General features: G+C 39.3%; 1 protein-coding gene across 1 annotated transcript in view; it reads right to left on the minus strand.

Moving 5' to 3' along the window:
* Positions 1-3,922: 3,922 nt before the first annotated feature.
* GLUD1 (glutamate dehydrogenase 1) overlaps positions 3,923-17,333 on the minus strand; it is a 36,357-nt gene continuing 22,946 nt past the window's right edge. Inside the window, exons 6-13 of the mRNA XM_061161965.1 lie at positions 15,977-16,156; positions 13,720-13,857; positions 12,069-12,206; positions 11,737-11,817; positions 11,003-11,126; positions 9,807-9,898; positions 6,239-6,301; positions 3,923-5,322 (exon numbers count right to left, since the gene is read on the minus strand). Of these exons, the coding sequence (XP_061017948.1) occupies positions 5,203-5,322; positions 6,239-6,301; positions 9,807-9,898; positions 11,003-11,126; positions 11,737-11,817; positions 12,069-12,206; positions 13,720-13,857; positions 15,977-16,156 (936 nt within the window). The 3' untranslated portion in view covers positions 3,923-5,202. The remainder of the gene's footprint in view (positions 5,323-6,238; positions 6,302-9,806; positions 9,899-11,002; positions 11,127-11,736; positions 11,818-12,068; positions 12,207-13,719; positions 13,858-15,976; positions 16,157-17,333) is intronic.

Below are 17,333 nucleotides of genomic sequence, written 5' to 3' on the forward strand. Positions count from 1 at the left end.
TGAGTCCTAACCTCCAGTACCTGAGAATGTAACCTTATTTGGAAACAGTCTTTGCAGATGTAACTAGTTAAGATGAGGTCATACTGGAGTAAGGTAGACATTTAGTCCAGTATAACTGGTGTCCCTATAAGAAGACACACACACAGGGACGATGGCCATGTGACAACAGAAGCGGAGATTGGAGTGATACAGCTGCAAGCCAAAGAATGCCACGACTGGATGGCCACCACTGAAAGCTAGAAAAAGGTAAGAAGGGAAGACCCTTTGGGCTTCAGGGAAAGCATGGTCCTGCTGACACCTCAATTTATTGCAGCCCAAACTACAAGACAATAAATTTCCATGTGTATATTAAAAAATGTTTGATAAGCTATTTATTTTTGGCTGTGTTGGGTCTTAGTTGCTGTGGTATATGGGATCTTCGTTAAAGTATGTGTGATCTTTTGTTGTGGCACACAGGCTTTGCTAGCTGCAGCACGTGGCTCAGTAGTTGTGACCCAGACTTAGTCCCCAACCAAGGATCAAACCCACGTCCCCTGCTTTGGAAGGTGGATTCTCAACCACTGGACCACCAGGGAAGTCCCAAAAGTTCTGTGGTTTTAAGCCATCCAATTTGTTGTACTTTAAGGCAGCCTTGGGACACTAATACAAATAATGTTGGCACTAATGTTAAAAAAAAATCAGTTGACCAAAGAAGTTTCTGGACTCTCAATTCTATTCCATTGGTCTAAAGCTTTATAAGGCTTTCACCTCCTTGGTTAAATTTATTTCCTCCGAGACATTTTATTCATCTGGGTGTTATTGTAAGTGAAATTGTTTTCTTAATTTTCTTTACAGATTGCTCTTTGCTGATGCATAGGAAAACTGATTTTTGAGTGTTGGTCTTGTGCCCTGCAACTTTGCTTAGTTCGTTTATTAGTTCCAGTAGAGTGTGTGTGTGTGTGTATGTATGTTTTATGGGATTTTCTATATATAGAGTCGTGTCATCTGTAAACAGTTTCTCTTGTTTTCCAATTCAGATGGCTTTTTTTTTTTTTTTTTGCCTAATTGCTCTGGCTAGGACTTCCAGTATAATGTAGGGTGAATAACAGGGTGAAAACAAGAACATTGTTCTTCAGGGAAAGCTTTCTATTTTTCACCAATGAGTATAATATTAGCTGTGGGTTTTTCATAAATGTTTATGTTTCGAAACGATCTTGAATTTTGTCGAGTGCTTTTCCCACAGCAATTGAGATTGTGTCCCCTCTCCCCTTTGTTCAGTTAATGGGGTTTATTAGATTGATTTCTTCATTTTTATACAGTGAAAACTTTTATATTTAGAATTAGCCAGTTGGACTCATTATTGTAGTTAGGAGCCAGTTAAACATATGCCTTCATCAGTTCTGATTAGGGTGTTGACCTTAGCCATGTCAACATCATAGTGCTTTTTCACAGCATGTTTAATCTAGCGTTTGTTGGCCTTGACATCCACAATGAAGACCAGTGTGTTGTCTATTTCCTTCCCTGCTGACTCAGTGGGGAGGCGGAGCTTGATGATGGCATAGTGGTCAAACTTGTTTCTGTTACGGGTGCTCTTCTAAGGATATTCGGGCTGCCTTGAGCCATAGTGTTTTGGGCTGTCAGAATGTGTGTGATGTCCAGATCTTTTTTTTTGTGGCTGTGGATGCCTTTGAACACTGCTTTGTTGGCTTTAAAGCCTTTACTGTAGCCTTGGCTTTAAGAGGGGCAGCAGCTTCTTTCTCCACCTCTGGCACCATCTTCATTCATAAAAAAGATTTCAGATTGATTTCTTATGTTGATCCATCCTTGCATTCCTGGGATAAATCCTACATGATCATGATGTATGTATGATGTATATACTTACGTGCTATTGGATATGGTTTCTGAATACTTTTGTGTCTTTGTTACTGAGGGGTATTTTTTTTAATTGAAGAATAGTTGACTTATAATGCTGTGTTAGTTTCTGGTATACAGCAAAGTGGTTCAGTTATACATATACTTTTTCATTATGGTTTATTATAGGATGATGAATATAGTTCCGTGTTATACAGTAGGACCTTGTTTATCCATCCTATATACTCAATCACATATGCTAATCCAAAACTCCCAGTCCTTCCCTCCCCTACTTCCCTCTCCCTTGGCAACCACAAATCTGTTCTCTGAGTCTTCTTGTTTGGTAGATATGTACATTTGTTGTATTTTAGCTTCCACATAAGTGATATCGTATGGTATTTGTCTTCTTCTGATTTACTTCACTTACTATGATAACTTCAAGGTTCATCCATGTTGCTACAAACGGCATTATTTCATTCTTCTGTATGGCTGAGTAATGTTCCATTATATATACCACATCTTCTTTAACCACTCATGTGTCAATGGACATTGAGGTTGTTTTCATATTCGGGCTACTCTGTTATGCTGCTGTGAACATAGGGATCCGTGTATCATTTTGAACTAGAGATTTGTTTGGATACATGCCCAAGAGACAGATTTCTGGACCATATGGTACCTCTAGTTTTTTTGAGTAACTTCCACAGTTTTCTATAATGTCTACACCAATTTAAAAGCCCACTAACAGTGTAAGATGGTTTCCTTTTCTCCACATACTCTCCAACATTTATTATGTGTAGACTTTTAGATGATGGCAGTTCTGACTTGTGTTACAGGATATTGAGTATTGTTTACATATCTCTGCCATATACCGTTTGGTTGCCACGTTGTGTCTGACTTTTTTGTACCCCATGGACTGTAGCCCACCAGGTTTCTGTCCATTGGCTTTTCCTGGTGATAATACTAGAGTGGGTTTTCATTTCCTTCTGCAGGGGATCTTCCTGACCCAGGGGTTGAACCTGTGTCTCCTGCATGGCAGTTGATTCCCAGTTGATTTTCACTGCATGGCACTGAACCACTTGGGAAGCCTAGGTATACACACACACAGACACACACGTGGGATACTGGTGTGTAATCTTCTTGTGATGTCTTTGCCTGGCTTTGGTATAAGGATAATACTAACCTCATAGGTGTTGCCTAGGTATACACACACACACATGTGGGATATTGGTGTGTAATCTTGTGATGTCTTTGCCTGGCTTTGGTATAAGGATAATACTAACCTCATAGGTGTTAGGGCTTCCCTGGTGGCTCAGCGGTAAACAATCTGCCTGCAATGCAGGAGATGCAGTATGACTATATAAATACTCCCAATATGTTAGCCAAAGACCACACTAAGATTTATCACCCCACTTTCATATGACCCGAACTTTACTCACCCGCCTGGTATTTTTCCAAATATTCTGGAACTTGTTTTCACATTTCTCCCTGCTGCCCCCACCCCTATTTTAATGTTCCATCTAGAATGCAAACAGACATCACTGTGCTTGGAAAGGGCTTGCCATGGCCATAGTGCCATGGGCTTATCTACTCCTTGACCAGATGCTCAGAACCATGGACAGACAGACTCAGGACAAAACAGACACAAAGTTCAGCTGAAAGTTATGTTCCAGATTTGCTAGCTATATAAGCTGGTGGAATCAGGTCTAGAATCCAGTTCTGTTGATTATGGATACTATGATTACTATGAATCATGAATACTATGATTATTAGTATCCTGTCTTATTAAAAACAAAACCATAATCAACAAAACCTCCCTTTGTTAAAAGTACTTATATATAAAGAAAGGTATATAAATTATGTTGGTACATCAGTTTTAAGCACTAGAACCTCTTCCCTAAGAATAGCCGTTGATATTGTTTCAAAGAATAAAACACAAAAGAATCCAAGAATCAAATTTCAGCTGCTCAATATACTCCAAAGATACGTTATATATGTGTTTGTTTCAAAAATTTCAGAAACCCAATTATAGTTTTATCATTGACTGGAAGAGGCAAACATATCAAATACAAAAACACAGAAAAGAAACATAAACTTTGGAAAAGGTAGTCTTTTTAATAACTGTTTTATCACCAGGTTAAGTCATGCAGTTACAAAGTAGTTAGAAATTTCTAAAAGGATATTATTGTTAAAAAAAAAAAACAAAAAACAAAGAAAAGCTCATTCTTACATAAATAATATCTAGTACTTCATTGGGACACTACTGTTCAAAGGCCCTGGCCAAATAACTCCCAAACAAAACACAACCCCAGGTTGTTTCCAGCCCATTGGGAATGAAGCCGTGTGCAAAGATGAGGCCTCTAAATGAGGACACAAAGTCAGGGCAAGTTGGGGCCATTGGCAATGCTCAGGGCTGCCAGCCAGACTCCAAAGAGGGAGCCCAAGTGGTTTTTCCTGGGACATTCTACTTGAATTATCATTCAATTAGTCAATGCAACAGATCTTCAAAAGAGAACAATTAATTAACATGATAAGGAGGTTACTACATTCTTTGGACTATATATCATAATTGTGGTTAGTAAATTCCGACAGCCTTAACAAAAATAGCCTCCATCATTTGCAGGTATGAAGATAACTTAATTCTCTACTGGGCTTTTTATTTCTGCTGGATGACAGTATGCAACTGACAAGCTATAAATGATACTGTTTTATGTTATAAAAATACTAGCTTTTTTCATTTATTATGTTTATAGGCATTCACTGCTTGAGTCAAGGTTAGGCTTGTTAAATGGGTAAAGGCAATTTTCTTACAGCAGCATGTACTTTTTCTAAAAGAATAAAATACATAAAGAGAAACAGTTTTTTTTTTGTTGTTGTTTTTTGTAACCTGTAAAGTCGAGTTATTTTGCTGATGTAAAATACCAGTAACTCACTTGAGAACCATGCTACCTCCTGAAAATGCCATATACCTGCTTCTTACATGTGTCAAAGCACCTGATAGACTTGTTCAGAGCTGAAGCGGCAAGTGATTGACTGGTCTTGGACAACAGGTGCTTTCCTAGGGCCATAGCTGACTGTGCTGGGAAGCAGCCATGGAGAAAGGCAGCACAGGCAGACGGAAAAAACTTTATTTAAAGGCAAAATGCCCAAATGACTCTCTGGAATAGCTAATTTCTACGATCACTTACTAGCTTATATATGATCCCCTAGCCTTAATTTTTTTTTCTTAAGGGGCTGATTTGGATTGACTTGTTGCAAATGGTGTCCATTATCTATTAAGTCATGAGAGAGAGATTTCTGTGGTTACATGTAAACTTGTGATAAGTCTGCAGATGAAGAGGTGAAGAGTAGTGAAGAAGTCAGCCACAGTCTGGTCTATGTGAAGGTCACACCAGCTTCATTGTACACCTTGAAGACTTTCTCGATGGCATTGACATAGGCAGCTGTTCTCAGGTCCAATCCCAGGTTATATTTCATGGCTGTGCGCATGATTTGCTGAAATGAAGGAGAAAACGCAGTGATTATCATCCTGATTCAAGCAGCCAATCTGTGAACACAACAAGGCACATATGAGCCTGGTACAAGTTACCTGGGTACCACTTTAGGACTGGATTTGTATAGCCAGAGAGAAACTATTTAGGTAGTAGAACAACTTCTAGTTGGGAAGGATTAATTCTCTGGAATTAATACAAACTCTTGTTTAGGCAACAAGAAGGTGCTACTCTATTCTTCAAAATTTAAGATGTGAGCTATCTCTAGGCCCCTTAGACATCTAGTAATCTGAAGCAAGTATGATATAAACTAATAATTTAAATGAACTAAGAATGGGGTGATGGAAATGTTCTGGGGTTAGGGGTGATGGCTACATAGCTTTGTGAACATACTTAAAGGCTGTTTTGTTATATATTTTAAAAGGGTGATATTTACGGTATGCCAGTTATCTCAAAAAACTAACAGCAAACACCATGATTAATATCTGCTCTGCTATTTCAACTTAATGCCAAGTGGACAGAATCCGAACTTGAGAAGAAATTAAGAAAACTGGACTCAAACTGTGCTTGAAAGGCTTTGAAATAATGATCAAGTTGTCAAGAAAACTTTGACATATACCAAAGTCTATGTAGCAAGGTAGCTTCCTATAGCTGTAACAGAGTAATGTGCGCTGAGCTGCAATCCAGTTTGGCTGACATCACTCCTCCTAACTTGGCATTATTTATTTCAAAGTCTGGAAAACGTATTGAGGACTCTAGAAGCAACGCTCATCATTTGAGAATGAAAAAGCACACGTTCTGGAACATTTAAACAGACTGATTTCTTCTGTCACTGCACACACAATCCGGCAGCTGAGGCGACACGGTTGAGCTGCGCTTCATGTAACCAGCAGAAACACAAACACCATCTGTATACGCACCCTGGCAGAGCGCTCCATGGTGTACGCTAAACCAGAGTGCACGATGTCTTTCTCAGAGGCACCCTGTTAGGGAAAAGAATAGTTTAACCAAAACCATACAAAGACATGCTTCACCTGTCAGAGCACAAACGATTCTTAAGTCGATATACAGCGAGATAGAATTGTTTTCTTTCAGGCAAGATATACTTAATTTAAAATATCTATTTATAAATTTTTTAGAGCTGGGAATTACTATCACCACTCCTAATATGACATGTAGAGCTGTCAAACACATATTAATGTGCCAGATAGAAACTTTAAAAAGTAGCTCACCAACTACTTATCTATGCTGAACTTTATCCGATAAATATTTGTTCACTCAGGAAGGTACATTTGTATAACGTTTGTATCAATTAAGAAACATGGGTTAAACCTTATTCCAAACTTGTTCTACCAAATTAGGAAACACTTGCTTTACAAATGGAATGCTGCTATTCCTTTCATTTACTCACTCATTTATTCAAATATTGTGTACCTACTATGTGCTAGGAACTCTTCTAGTACTACGGACACAGCAGGAAACAAAACAATGAAAATTCTCTCTTCTCATAGTTTAGATTCTAGTTAGAGGGAGCAGCATACACACTGCTAAGATCACCAAAATTTTGAATTCAAACTGAGAAGTGGCTCAGGGACTGAGGCCTTCCAATGTTAACAGGGTAGAGGGATGACAGGGATCAGCAGGACTGGCGAGTGAAACAGGAAGAAACCCAGGAGGATGTGGTATCCTGGAAGCTAAGATATATTTTCACAGGGAGTAATCACCTGTGACCAGTGAAGTAAGATGAGAACTGAAAAACGACAATATGGCAAACGACAGTTTGGCATTGCTGCCAAACTGGCTACTTGGACAAGAACAGTTTTGGTGGAGTGCTGGGCAGAATAGGAGGTATGAATATAGAAGAACTGAGAACAGAGTATATACAACTCTTAAGGAGGTATGCTGTATTAGCAGTGGTCCCCAACTTTTTTGGCACCGGGGACTGGTTTTGTGGAAGACAATTTTTCCATGGACTGGGGAGGGAGGATGGTTTGGGGATGATTCAAATACATTACATTTATTGTGCACTTCATTTCTATTATTATTACGTTGTGATATATAATGAAATATACAACTCAGCATCATTTCCCACTCACTGACAGGGTTCTGATATGAGCTGCAAGCAACTGATTTATTACGGTCTCTGTGCAGTCAGATCTGTTGATGATCTGTATCTGCAGCTGCTCCATAGTGCTAGCATCACTGCTTCAGCTCCACCTCAGATCATCAGGCACTAAATGCTTGTGAGGCATGTGCGACTCACAGTAGGGTTTGTGTTCCTATGAGAATATAATGCCATCGCTGATCTGATACGAGGCGGAGCTCAGGTGATAATGCCAGCAATGGGGAGTGGCTATAACTACAGATGAAGTTTCATTTATTTGCCTGCTGCCCACCTCCTACTGTGCAGCTGGTTCCTAATAGGCCACAGATGGTACCCAGGGGTTGGAGGCCCTTGCTATACAGGAAATACAAATGACAAGACCTGGAAGGGCAAGTGTGATTAAAAGATTTATATTTTCTTAAGAGAGCATTTGTTACATTGATAGGAATGACTGAAGAGGGAAAACTAATGATGCAAAAGAGGCAAAGGTTTGCTGGAAATTGAAAACCTTTGAGAAATTGAAAACAGGTCATCTAGTTGCCCAGAACAAGATGCAGGCTGAGATGGAAGCACAGAGTTGCTCTATAACAATAACAGGGTACAGATACCAGAAGCTGGGTAGATGTGCAAATTCCCTGATGCTTCACTTTTCTGTGAACAGATACCAGGTCATGAACTGGAGTGCAGGGGAGGAAAAAAGGAGAAAACATGATATAATCACCAGGAAAATGAGAAGATAAGTGGAACAGGGGAAAGTAATTTAATTGCTGGGGACCTGAGAGCCTACTTGAAGTTCCAGTTTGAAGAGTCAGTGGGGCCTCCTGCTACAGGAAAGAAATGGAGGAGGCAGAGCACAGAATTTCATCAGGTTCTGGTGTTAACAAGAGGGTGTGATGAAGCAAAACAAGACCAGGGAGTGACTGCAATGATGGTGAATGGAATTTAAGTGAAGATAGGGGTAATGAGGGACAGTGAAAAGATGATCAGGTCAATGATATAGGTCCTGGCAGGGCCAGATCATGGCTGGGGAGGGGGGAGACTAGAGGAAAGGAGCTGGGGGGAAAAACTTGTTTTTCAGCTAAAACTTATTATAAAACTCCTGTAATATATAAGTCAATAAGAGATGAGAAACAACCTTAAAATCTAAAATTGGAAGCACTGAAAGCATTTGAAAGTGGCAAGACTGATACATTGGCTGCTATATGGCAGGCCATGTGCTGGGACATGGGGCGACCATGGGGAGGAGCAAGAAGCCCATCTTAGAGCTGCTGCAGCGGCAGGACCTGGGAACGCATATAACTCCCCGTGATGGAAGGACAGACGAAATGCTGGCACACAGAAGGAACTTTAGGGAACAGAGATGTGGTGACACTCAAGCAGGAGTGGGTCTGGGTATTCCAGGAGGAGGGACCAAAACTAAGGGATGCATAGTTGTGGAAAAGAGGAAGGTTCTTTGAAGAGAACAGTTAGTAGTATCCAGAGTGGAAAAAACATTTTCTCGTTCAAAACAAAGCCCTTAACATTTCCCCATGTTGTAACAGTCTTAAATTATTTTCTATGATGGACTATTTCATAAGATCTATAACTTAGCCATTTTCTGGCCCTCCCCCACCACCGGAATGTTAAATCAAACCTAATTTTGAAAATGACTACACACACAGTTCCAGTGACATCATGCACAGAATCATTACTCTCCTTTAAAACTGTTTTTGTAGGATTAATTCCCAGAAGGGATGTTATTATAGTGTCAAAGAGCAGGAAAACTTTAATAACATTTTTGCACTGTCATCAGAATAAAGGTACAACTGCTTTACCACAGACGTGGTGAGTATAAGATCCATTGTTTAAGCTAGTTTAATATGTTAAAGGATCCTTATTTTAATTTGTATTTCTTTAACAATGAGGTTAAACATTTCTTCTAAGCCTATTTCCTGTGATTTTTTTCATGGTGTCTGCCATTTACTCGTAGAGATTCTCTTTATGATGTGTATTAATATATTCTATTGAAAGCTAATTAACATAAAATATCTGTTCTCATCTGTTTTCTTAATGTGTCCATATAGCAATTTCACTTTTTATATAAGTCAATCTAATATTTACTTTTCAGTTCTATTTCTCTAAAGCTTAAGAGTCAAAATATACAATAATTCACAGTCATGTTAAAATCACTTGTTGGTTGAGTCATCTGTACTGTAAAAGTATCAAAAGCAGTAGAACCATGAATTATTTCACACTAAGATACTCCATTTTTAGAACATAATAAAAAGGGAAGTCATGTAATTGTCATGTTGACGACCACCCCTTAAACCCATTTAATCTACCTGGCCTAATCTAAAGAAGAGAGCAGGCCGTGTATGGAAAATAACTGCTACAAGCACACTCACCGATATCCTGTCTTGGAACTCTGCTGTGGGCACAATGGGAATAGTTCCACCATGTTTTCCAAATTTTCTTTCCAAACTCTCTTGAACAGACACTATAAAAAATCAAGAAATGAAGATAAAATTTTGCTAGTAGGATAAAACAAATGAAATACAACCAAAAGTAGTCCCAAACTATATTCACAGTCCTAAACTGAATAGTTTTAGAAACTTTCAACGCTAATGACATAAAAGGGTTACTCATTTAAAACTGAGCTAAAAGGAATAAAGCACTTTGCCAAATTCCTATGTACGTGTGAATTTAGGTCACTGATCTGTTTCCATAACACCCATCACCAGGGTTTCTCCTTGGCTCTTTTAAAAAGAAGAGGCAACGGAAACTGATGGAAAACTCACCCAGATTCTCAGTGGGCTCAGTAAAGCTCAGCTGGAGGTCTTGGTCTTATTTTAGCTTGAGGAAAATACTAGTGTTAACTCTGAAGCCTATTCTAGTCAGAGACAAACAGCATTCTTATCAGAAGATGCAAAAAATTCTTGACACTAGATAGGTCTTTACCAAGAGCAACATGAGATAGAATTGGATGAGTATCAACAGGGTTTAAAATGATACTCTAATTTACAGATTATGTTCTGGGAACACTTGCAGAATAAACACTGGAATATAAATACGTTCTAGAGAGTTCATATATTGAATACCTTTAAAGAAGTTGTATATTTTTGGTCTAAGACTCATGAGACAGAATGGTTTCCTATTCTGAGATTAAACAAGAAGGGAGGGAGGAGGGTTCAAGAGGGAGGGGACTTATGTATACCTATGGCTGATTCATGTTGATGTATGGCAGAGACCAACACAATACTGTAAAGCAATTATCCTCCAGTTAAAAAAAAAATTTAAAAAACTAAAAGAAAAAAACATCTTTTAGTATTGTGATTATGTAACTATTACCCACTTAATACCACTGTATCATGATTGGTCAACAGAAAAATAACAGAATTCTATATCACCAAAACTACCATTTAATAGAAAAACCTGTAATTACTTTTTAAAACCCAGATGCATATCAGAATTATCTTGGAATTTTTTGGAAAAAAAAAAAAAACAAAAACGGAAATTAGTCCTTTTATTAAACACAAGCTTTCCCCAACCTTTTAGATGGTCCAGAAGATTACTCTTAGAGAATACAATAATCAGAACTCACTGAGCAAGTGGTAGTTAGAATCCCTTTCATATTTGAAGGTCAAACGACCATAGCTGACATGATTTAGATTCTTCAGCCACTCAAAGTAAGATACTGTCACTCCTCCGGCATTCAAGTAGAGATCCTATATACAAAAAAATGAGATGATGGTTTTCATAAAAGCTTACAGTGAACATAATAGCTCAATATGAAAGCAGATTAAATTTCAAACTTCCCATATATATCTTAGACAGTGGCAGAAATTTTGTACTTAAGAAATTCAGTTTAGTTGAAATTTTTTAAGTGCTTGCAGCAAAAGGAGTTCTTCAAAATGCATCACAAGTCAACACTAAGTTCTAATGACCTTTTGCTACAGACCCCATGCTTAACCACTGAAAAACTTAAGCACATGTTACTCATATTAGCTTTCTGAGTAAAAGAAGCGAGGAACATCTGCAAGTTACAGTAGTATTTCTAGCACATTTTATATTTATATAACTGGATTTACGAAGTCTAAATACATACTCAAGAAAGAGCCTGAAGTTGAAAGAAAATGTTCAGGTCCAAGTGAACTTTTTTTTTTTGGATAGGCTTATTATATTAACCACACTTCCCCTTTATTTTCTTAAAAGCAAAATAAAGATGAAAAATTCACTAAGGTTTGGGAAACTAACAATCCTCTCGCCACAATTCCTTGCAAAAAACAATTATGACTCTGAGTACATATAAAATCTGGCAAACATAGTTTTACTTACTGGAATAACCATGATGTTCCTCTCTAGGAAAATCTTATCAGCTTCTGGAGTTGTCGGTCCGTTGGCACCTTCAGCAATGATCTACAAGAAAGTTAGAAACATAGAGAAATGCTGATAACACTGTGAAATCCCGTCCAGCTGAGCTTAAGAGATACATGTACATGGGAGAGGGCTGTGAGAGAGACAAAAAATTCCACTTTAAATTGTATGCTGGGGAACTATATGTGAATTATATCCCAGTAAAGCTTTTTTTTTTTTTAAAGAGGAAACCTATTAGAGCTTCTCTATGACCTTCAATCACAATAGTAAGGTTGAACCCATCATCATGTCACCTTGGCTTTGACTCTTGGTGCGTTGGACTTGGTCAGCTGCTTCTCGCTGGCAGCAGGGATCAGTATGTCACAGTCAACCTCCAAGATGCTCCCTTCATAGATCTTTGCTTTGGGGAAGCCCAGGATTGTTCCATGTTGCTATAATTGATTAAAAATCAGAATTAATGGCTGCAACAGAGTTGAAATGTTTATGTTCAGTGCCTATGATATGAAGACTCATGAGCAAACAAAATGAAAAGACAACTCACAGAAGGGAGAAAATATTTGCAAATGAAGAGACCAACAAGGGATTAATCTCCAAAATATACCCATGCAACTCATTAAAAAAAACAAACAAGAGAATGAATGGAAGACCTAAATAAATATTTCTCCAAAGAAGACATACAGATGGCCAAGAGGCACATGAAAAGGTGCTCAGCATCACTAATTATTAGAAAAACGCAAATCAAAACTACAATGAAGGGCTTCCCTGGGGGTTGAGTGGTTAAGAATCTGCCTTGCAGTGCAGGGGACACCGGTTTGGTCCCCGATCCGGGAACAGCTCACATGCCGTGGGGCTACTAAGCCTGGGAACTACAACTACTGAGCCTGTGCTCCAGAGCCCAAGAGTGGCAACTACTGAAGCTCTCGGGCCCTACAGCCCGTGCTCTGCAACAAGAGAAACTACTGCAATGAGAAGTCCTTGCACAGCAACTAGAGAGTAGCCTCCTGTCACTGCAACTGAAGCACAGCAGTGAAAATACAGCACAGCCAATAAGTAAATAAAATATTACAAACAAAACAGGTGTACAATGAGGTACCACCTTACACTGGTCAGAATGGCCATCACCAAGAAATCTACAAACAATAAATGCTGGAGAGTTGTGCAGAAAAGGGAACCACCTACACGGTTGGTGGGAACGTAAACTGGCATAGCCAATATGAAGCATAGTATGGAGGTGCCTTTAAAAAGTACAAATAGAGCTACAGTATGATTCCACAATCCCACTCCGGGGCATATATCCGGAGAAAACTATAATTCAAAAAGATATATGTAAGTAGCCAGGGCATAGAAGCAACCTAAATGTCCACTGACAGAGGAATGGATAGAGACGAGACGGTACATATATACAACGGAGTATTACTCAGCTATAAAAAAGGCACGAAACAATGCCATTGGCAGTGACATGAATGGACCTAGAAATTGTCCTACTGAGTGAAGGCAAGAGAGAGACAAATATATGATATTGCTTATATGTACAATCTAAAAAAGGGGTATAAATGAACCTATTTACACAACAGAAATAGAGTCACAGATGTAGAAAATAAACTTATGGTTACCAAGGGGGAAAGTAGGGGAGGGATAAATTCCAAGATTGGGACTGACAGACTACTACATATAAAAGCAGATAACCAGTAAGAACCTGCTCTATGGCACAGGGAACTCTACTCAATACTCTGTAAATGACCTACATGGGACAGAACCCAAAAAGTGGATATATGTATAACTGATTCACTTCACTGTACAGCAGAAACTAATGAACATTGTAAATCAACTATACCCCAATAAAAATTAATCTTAAAAAAAGCAATGGAAACAGATTTCAATAATGCTTATTTCAACTTTATAACATCCAGGTGGTCAAACTCCTCAGATATTAGAATAACATACCAATTTGAAGTCTTCCAGTTCCTTTGGGTCAATGCCATCTGGATTCCATATGCTGCCATCAGACTCACCAACAGCAACACATTTAGCACCAAAACGATGTAAATATCTCATAGAGTGCAGGCCCACATTACCAAATCCCTGTGAAGAACAGTTGTACATGAAACAAAAATCAAAGTCCTAGCACAGATGGTTAAGTGATATTCTGACCAATACAACATTCTATTAGCTTAGAAGTAATTCTCAAAATCCTTTGGACAAAAGAAACCCTGTCTCTCTTCAATAATAAATTTCTAGAACTCAACCCTTTGTAATTTGTGCTAGTGAGTCCTGAAGACATTCAGTTACGAGTAGTTTGCTGACTTATAAAGAAACAGCAACTACCTAGGACCTCAGTCCCTGATGGCCAGATGTCCTATGGTCATGAAAAGATAAGTCACTAACTGGGAGGAATATGAGTCTTATTTTAAAGTAGCATTCAACTTAATTTCGATTCTTCTAAACAAACTAATCAAACATTGAGCAAAAGTTGAAATCTGGATCACTGTGTATACACGTAATAGTTTAAGAGGATGTATTACTCTGCGAATGTCCATTCTAAACCTTAAGAGATCCAAAGGATCAAATTTTATTTATTTTTTTTTTCAAAGGATCAAATTTTAAAAATTGCAAATCTAGATGCTCCAACTGAGAGTGTAAGGATGTGGAACTCACCCCTTCCCAGAAATACATCAAAAATATATCTACGAATGGAACAATTTTCACAGAATACCTACTAATCACTAGACCTCAAACACCTGCGAGGACAAGGAAGATCTATTAGTTTAGATCTTTCTATTAATAGATCTCTAAAGATCTATTAATCAGGTAGGATGAAAGAAAAAAAAAAAAAAAAAGGGAAGTGGAATGGGACCTGTGTCCTTGGAATGAAAGTGTAAAAGTGTTAATCACTCAGTTGTGTCCAACTCTTTGTGACCCCATGGACTGTGGCCTGTCAGGCTCCTCTGCCCATGGAATTCTCCAGGCAAGAATACTGGAGTAGGTAGCCATTCCCTTCTCCAGGGGATCCTCCCTGACCCAGGGATTGAACCTGGGTCTCTTGCACTACAGGTGGATTCTTTACTATCTGAGCCACCAGGGAAGCCCTGGAAGGGAGATACAAAAGGGCAGAGGTTCCTGTATCCTGGGCAGCCGTCTCACAGGTGGGGGAGATCAGGTAAGGGGTTTCAGAGGCTCAGAAGAGAGTAACAACTGTTCTGTGGCAGGGAGATCGAGAAGAGACCTGCACAGACTGTCTATGCCACCACCCTGCGCACCCCAGCTTGAAATACACGTCTGCCAGCACAGGTCACGGGTGAGTGCTGAAACTCAGAGTTTAGAGGACAGACCTAGGGGAGGACTGCTGTTGGCTGCGAGGAGACAGCCTGAAGTGTGGTATGGCTGCAACAAACAGGGGGTGTATGAAGACGCTTGGACCTGCCAGACACAGGAGCATAAGGATGTCCCACTGTTAAGTGGCATCTGAAGCGAGGGGCACGGTTGCCATGGCACCCTCTTTCTCTGCAGGCATTGGGAACACACACCCCTGCTGCCCCCTTGCTGGGCTCTTGGAGCTGGCACTAGCAGACTGCCCATGCACAGAGTGGGGCTGAAATCAGAGTCGAGCCCTTGAGCTGTGCATAGCAAAGGGGTGGCCTCGCTGAATATCCAGTGCAGGCTTTGGTCACAACACCAGTCACGCTTCCTATCAAGGGGATAATGGCTAGCATACACTGAGGAAAGAGGCGGCAGGCACCCACACTAAAAACGGCGCTTGCATGAAACAACACTAAACCCATGCAGGCTACATAGGGATGCGCTCACATAAAAAAGAGCCCTCTAAGACCACAGTAGCTAATTGTTTCTACTCACAGACATAGAGAACAGACTTGTAGTTGCCAAGGGGGAGAGGGGGAAGGAGAAATGGATTGGGATTCTGGGATTAGCAGATGTGAATATGAGATGGGTAAAAAGCAAGGTCCTACTATATAGCATAGGAAACTATATTCAATATTCTGTGACAAACCATAATGGAAAAGAATATGAAGAAGAATCTACATATAGGTATAACTGAATCACTATGCTGTACGACAGAAACTAACACAACACAGCAAGTCAACTGTACTTCAACAGAATTTTTAAAAATTGCAAATCTAAAAACACTGAAAAACTTACTGCCTATATATCAGTTATTCCTTAAGAGAGCAACAAACATTTTTACCTGAACCGCAAATGTTTTATCTCCAAATCCTGGTGTCATTCCTAAAATACTCATGTAAGAAGCCTCATTGATGAAGTTTTCAATCCCATGGAAAACTCCCCGGCCAGTAGCAGAGATCCGTCCATGGATTCCACCCTGACTGATGGGCTTACCAGTAACACAGGCATGGGCATTAATATCCTGCAAAAAAAAAAAAAGGCACAAAACTTAAAATTATACTCATTAGAAGTGTATGTGTCTTTAAGGTATACTTTCATCAACAGAGATAAATCTCACTTTTTCAGATTCTTGTTCCTAGAAAATATATAATAAAATATATTGTACTTTCTGATGGGAGAAACATGGTTTTTAGGAATTTAACATAAAGTAAGGACAATAAAGGACAGAAATGGTAGATCTAACAGAAGCAGAAGATATTAAGAGGTGGCAATACACAGAACTATACAAAAAAGATCTTCATGACCCAGATAACCATGATGGTGTGATCACTCACCCAGAGCCAGACATCCTGGAATGCGAAGTCAAGTGGCCCTTAGGAAGAAGCATCACTATGAACAACGCTAGTGGAGGTGATGGAATGCCAGTTGAGCTATTTCAAATCCTGAAAGATGATGCCGTGAAAGTGCTGCACTCAATATGCCAGCAAATTTGGAAAACTCAGCAGTGGCCACAGGACTGGAAAAGGTCAGTTTTCATTCCAATCCCAAAGAAAGGCAATGACAAACTATTGCACAATTGCACTCATCTCACACACTAGTAAAGTAGTGCTCAAAAAAAAAAAGTAATGCTCATGAACTGTGAACTTCCAGATGTTCAAGCTGGATTTAGAAGAGGCAGAGGAACCAGAGATCAAATTGCCAACATGCACTGGATCATCAAAACAGCAACAGAGTTCTAGAAAAACATCTACTTCTGCTTTATTGACTACGCCAAAGTCTTTGACTGTGTGGATCACAAACTGGAAAATTCAAGAGACGGGAATACCAGACCACCTAACCTGAGAAATCCTGAGAAACCTGTATGCAGGTCAAGAAGCAACAGTTAGAACTGGACATGGAACAACAGACTGGTTCCAAATTGGGAAAGGAGTATGTCAAGGCTGTGTATTGTCACCCTGCTTATTTAACTTATATGCAGAGTACATCATGAGAAATGCTGGGCTGGAATAAGCACAAGCTGGAATCAAGATTGCTGGGAGAAATATCAGTAACCTCAGATATGCAGATGACACCACCCTTATGGCAGAAAGTGAAGAAGAACTAAAGAGCCTCTTGATGAAAGTGAAAGAGGAGAGTGCAAAAGTTGGCTGAAAGCTCAACATTCAGAAAACTAAGATTATGGCATCTTGGTCCCATCA

This window comes from Dama dama, chromosome 15 (assembly GCF_033118175.1).
Source record: "Dama dama isolate Ldn47 chromosome 15, ASM3311817v1, whole genome shotgun sequence".
Taxonomy (NCBI): Eukaryota; Metazoa; Chordata; class Mammalia; order Artiodactyla; family Cervidae; genus Dama; species Dama dama.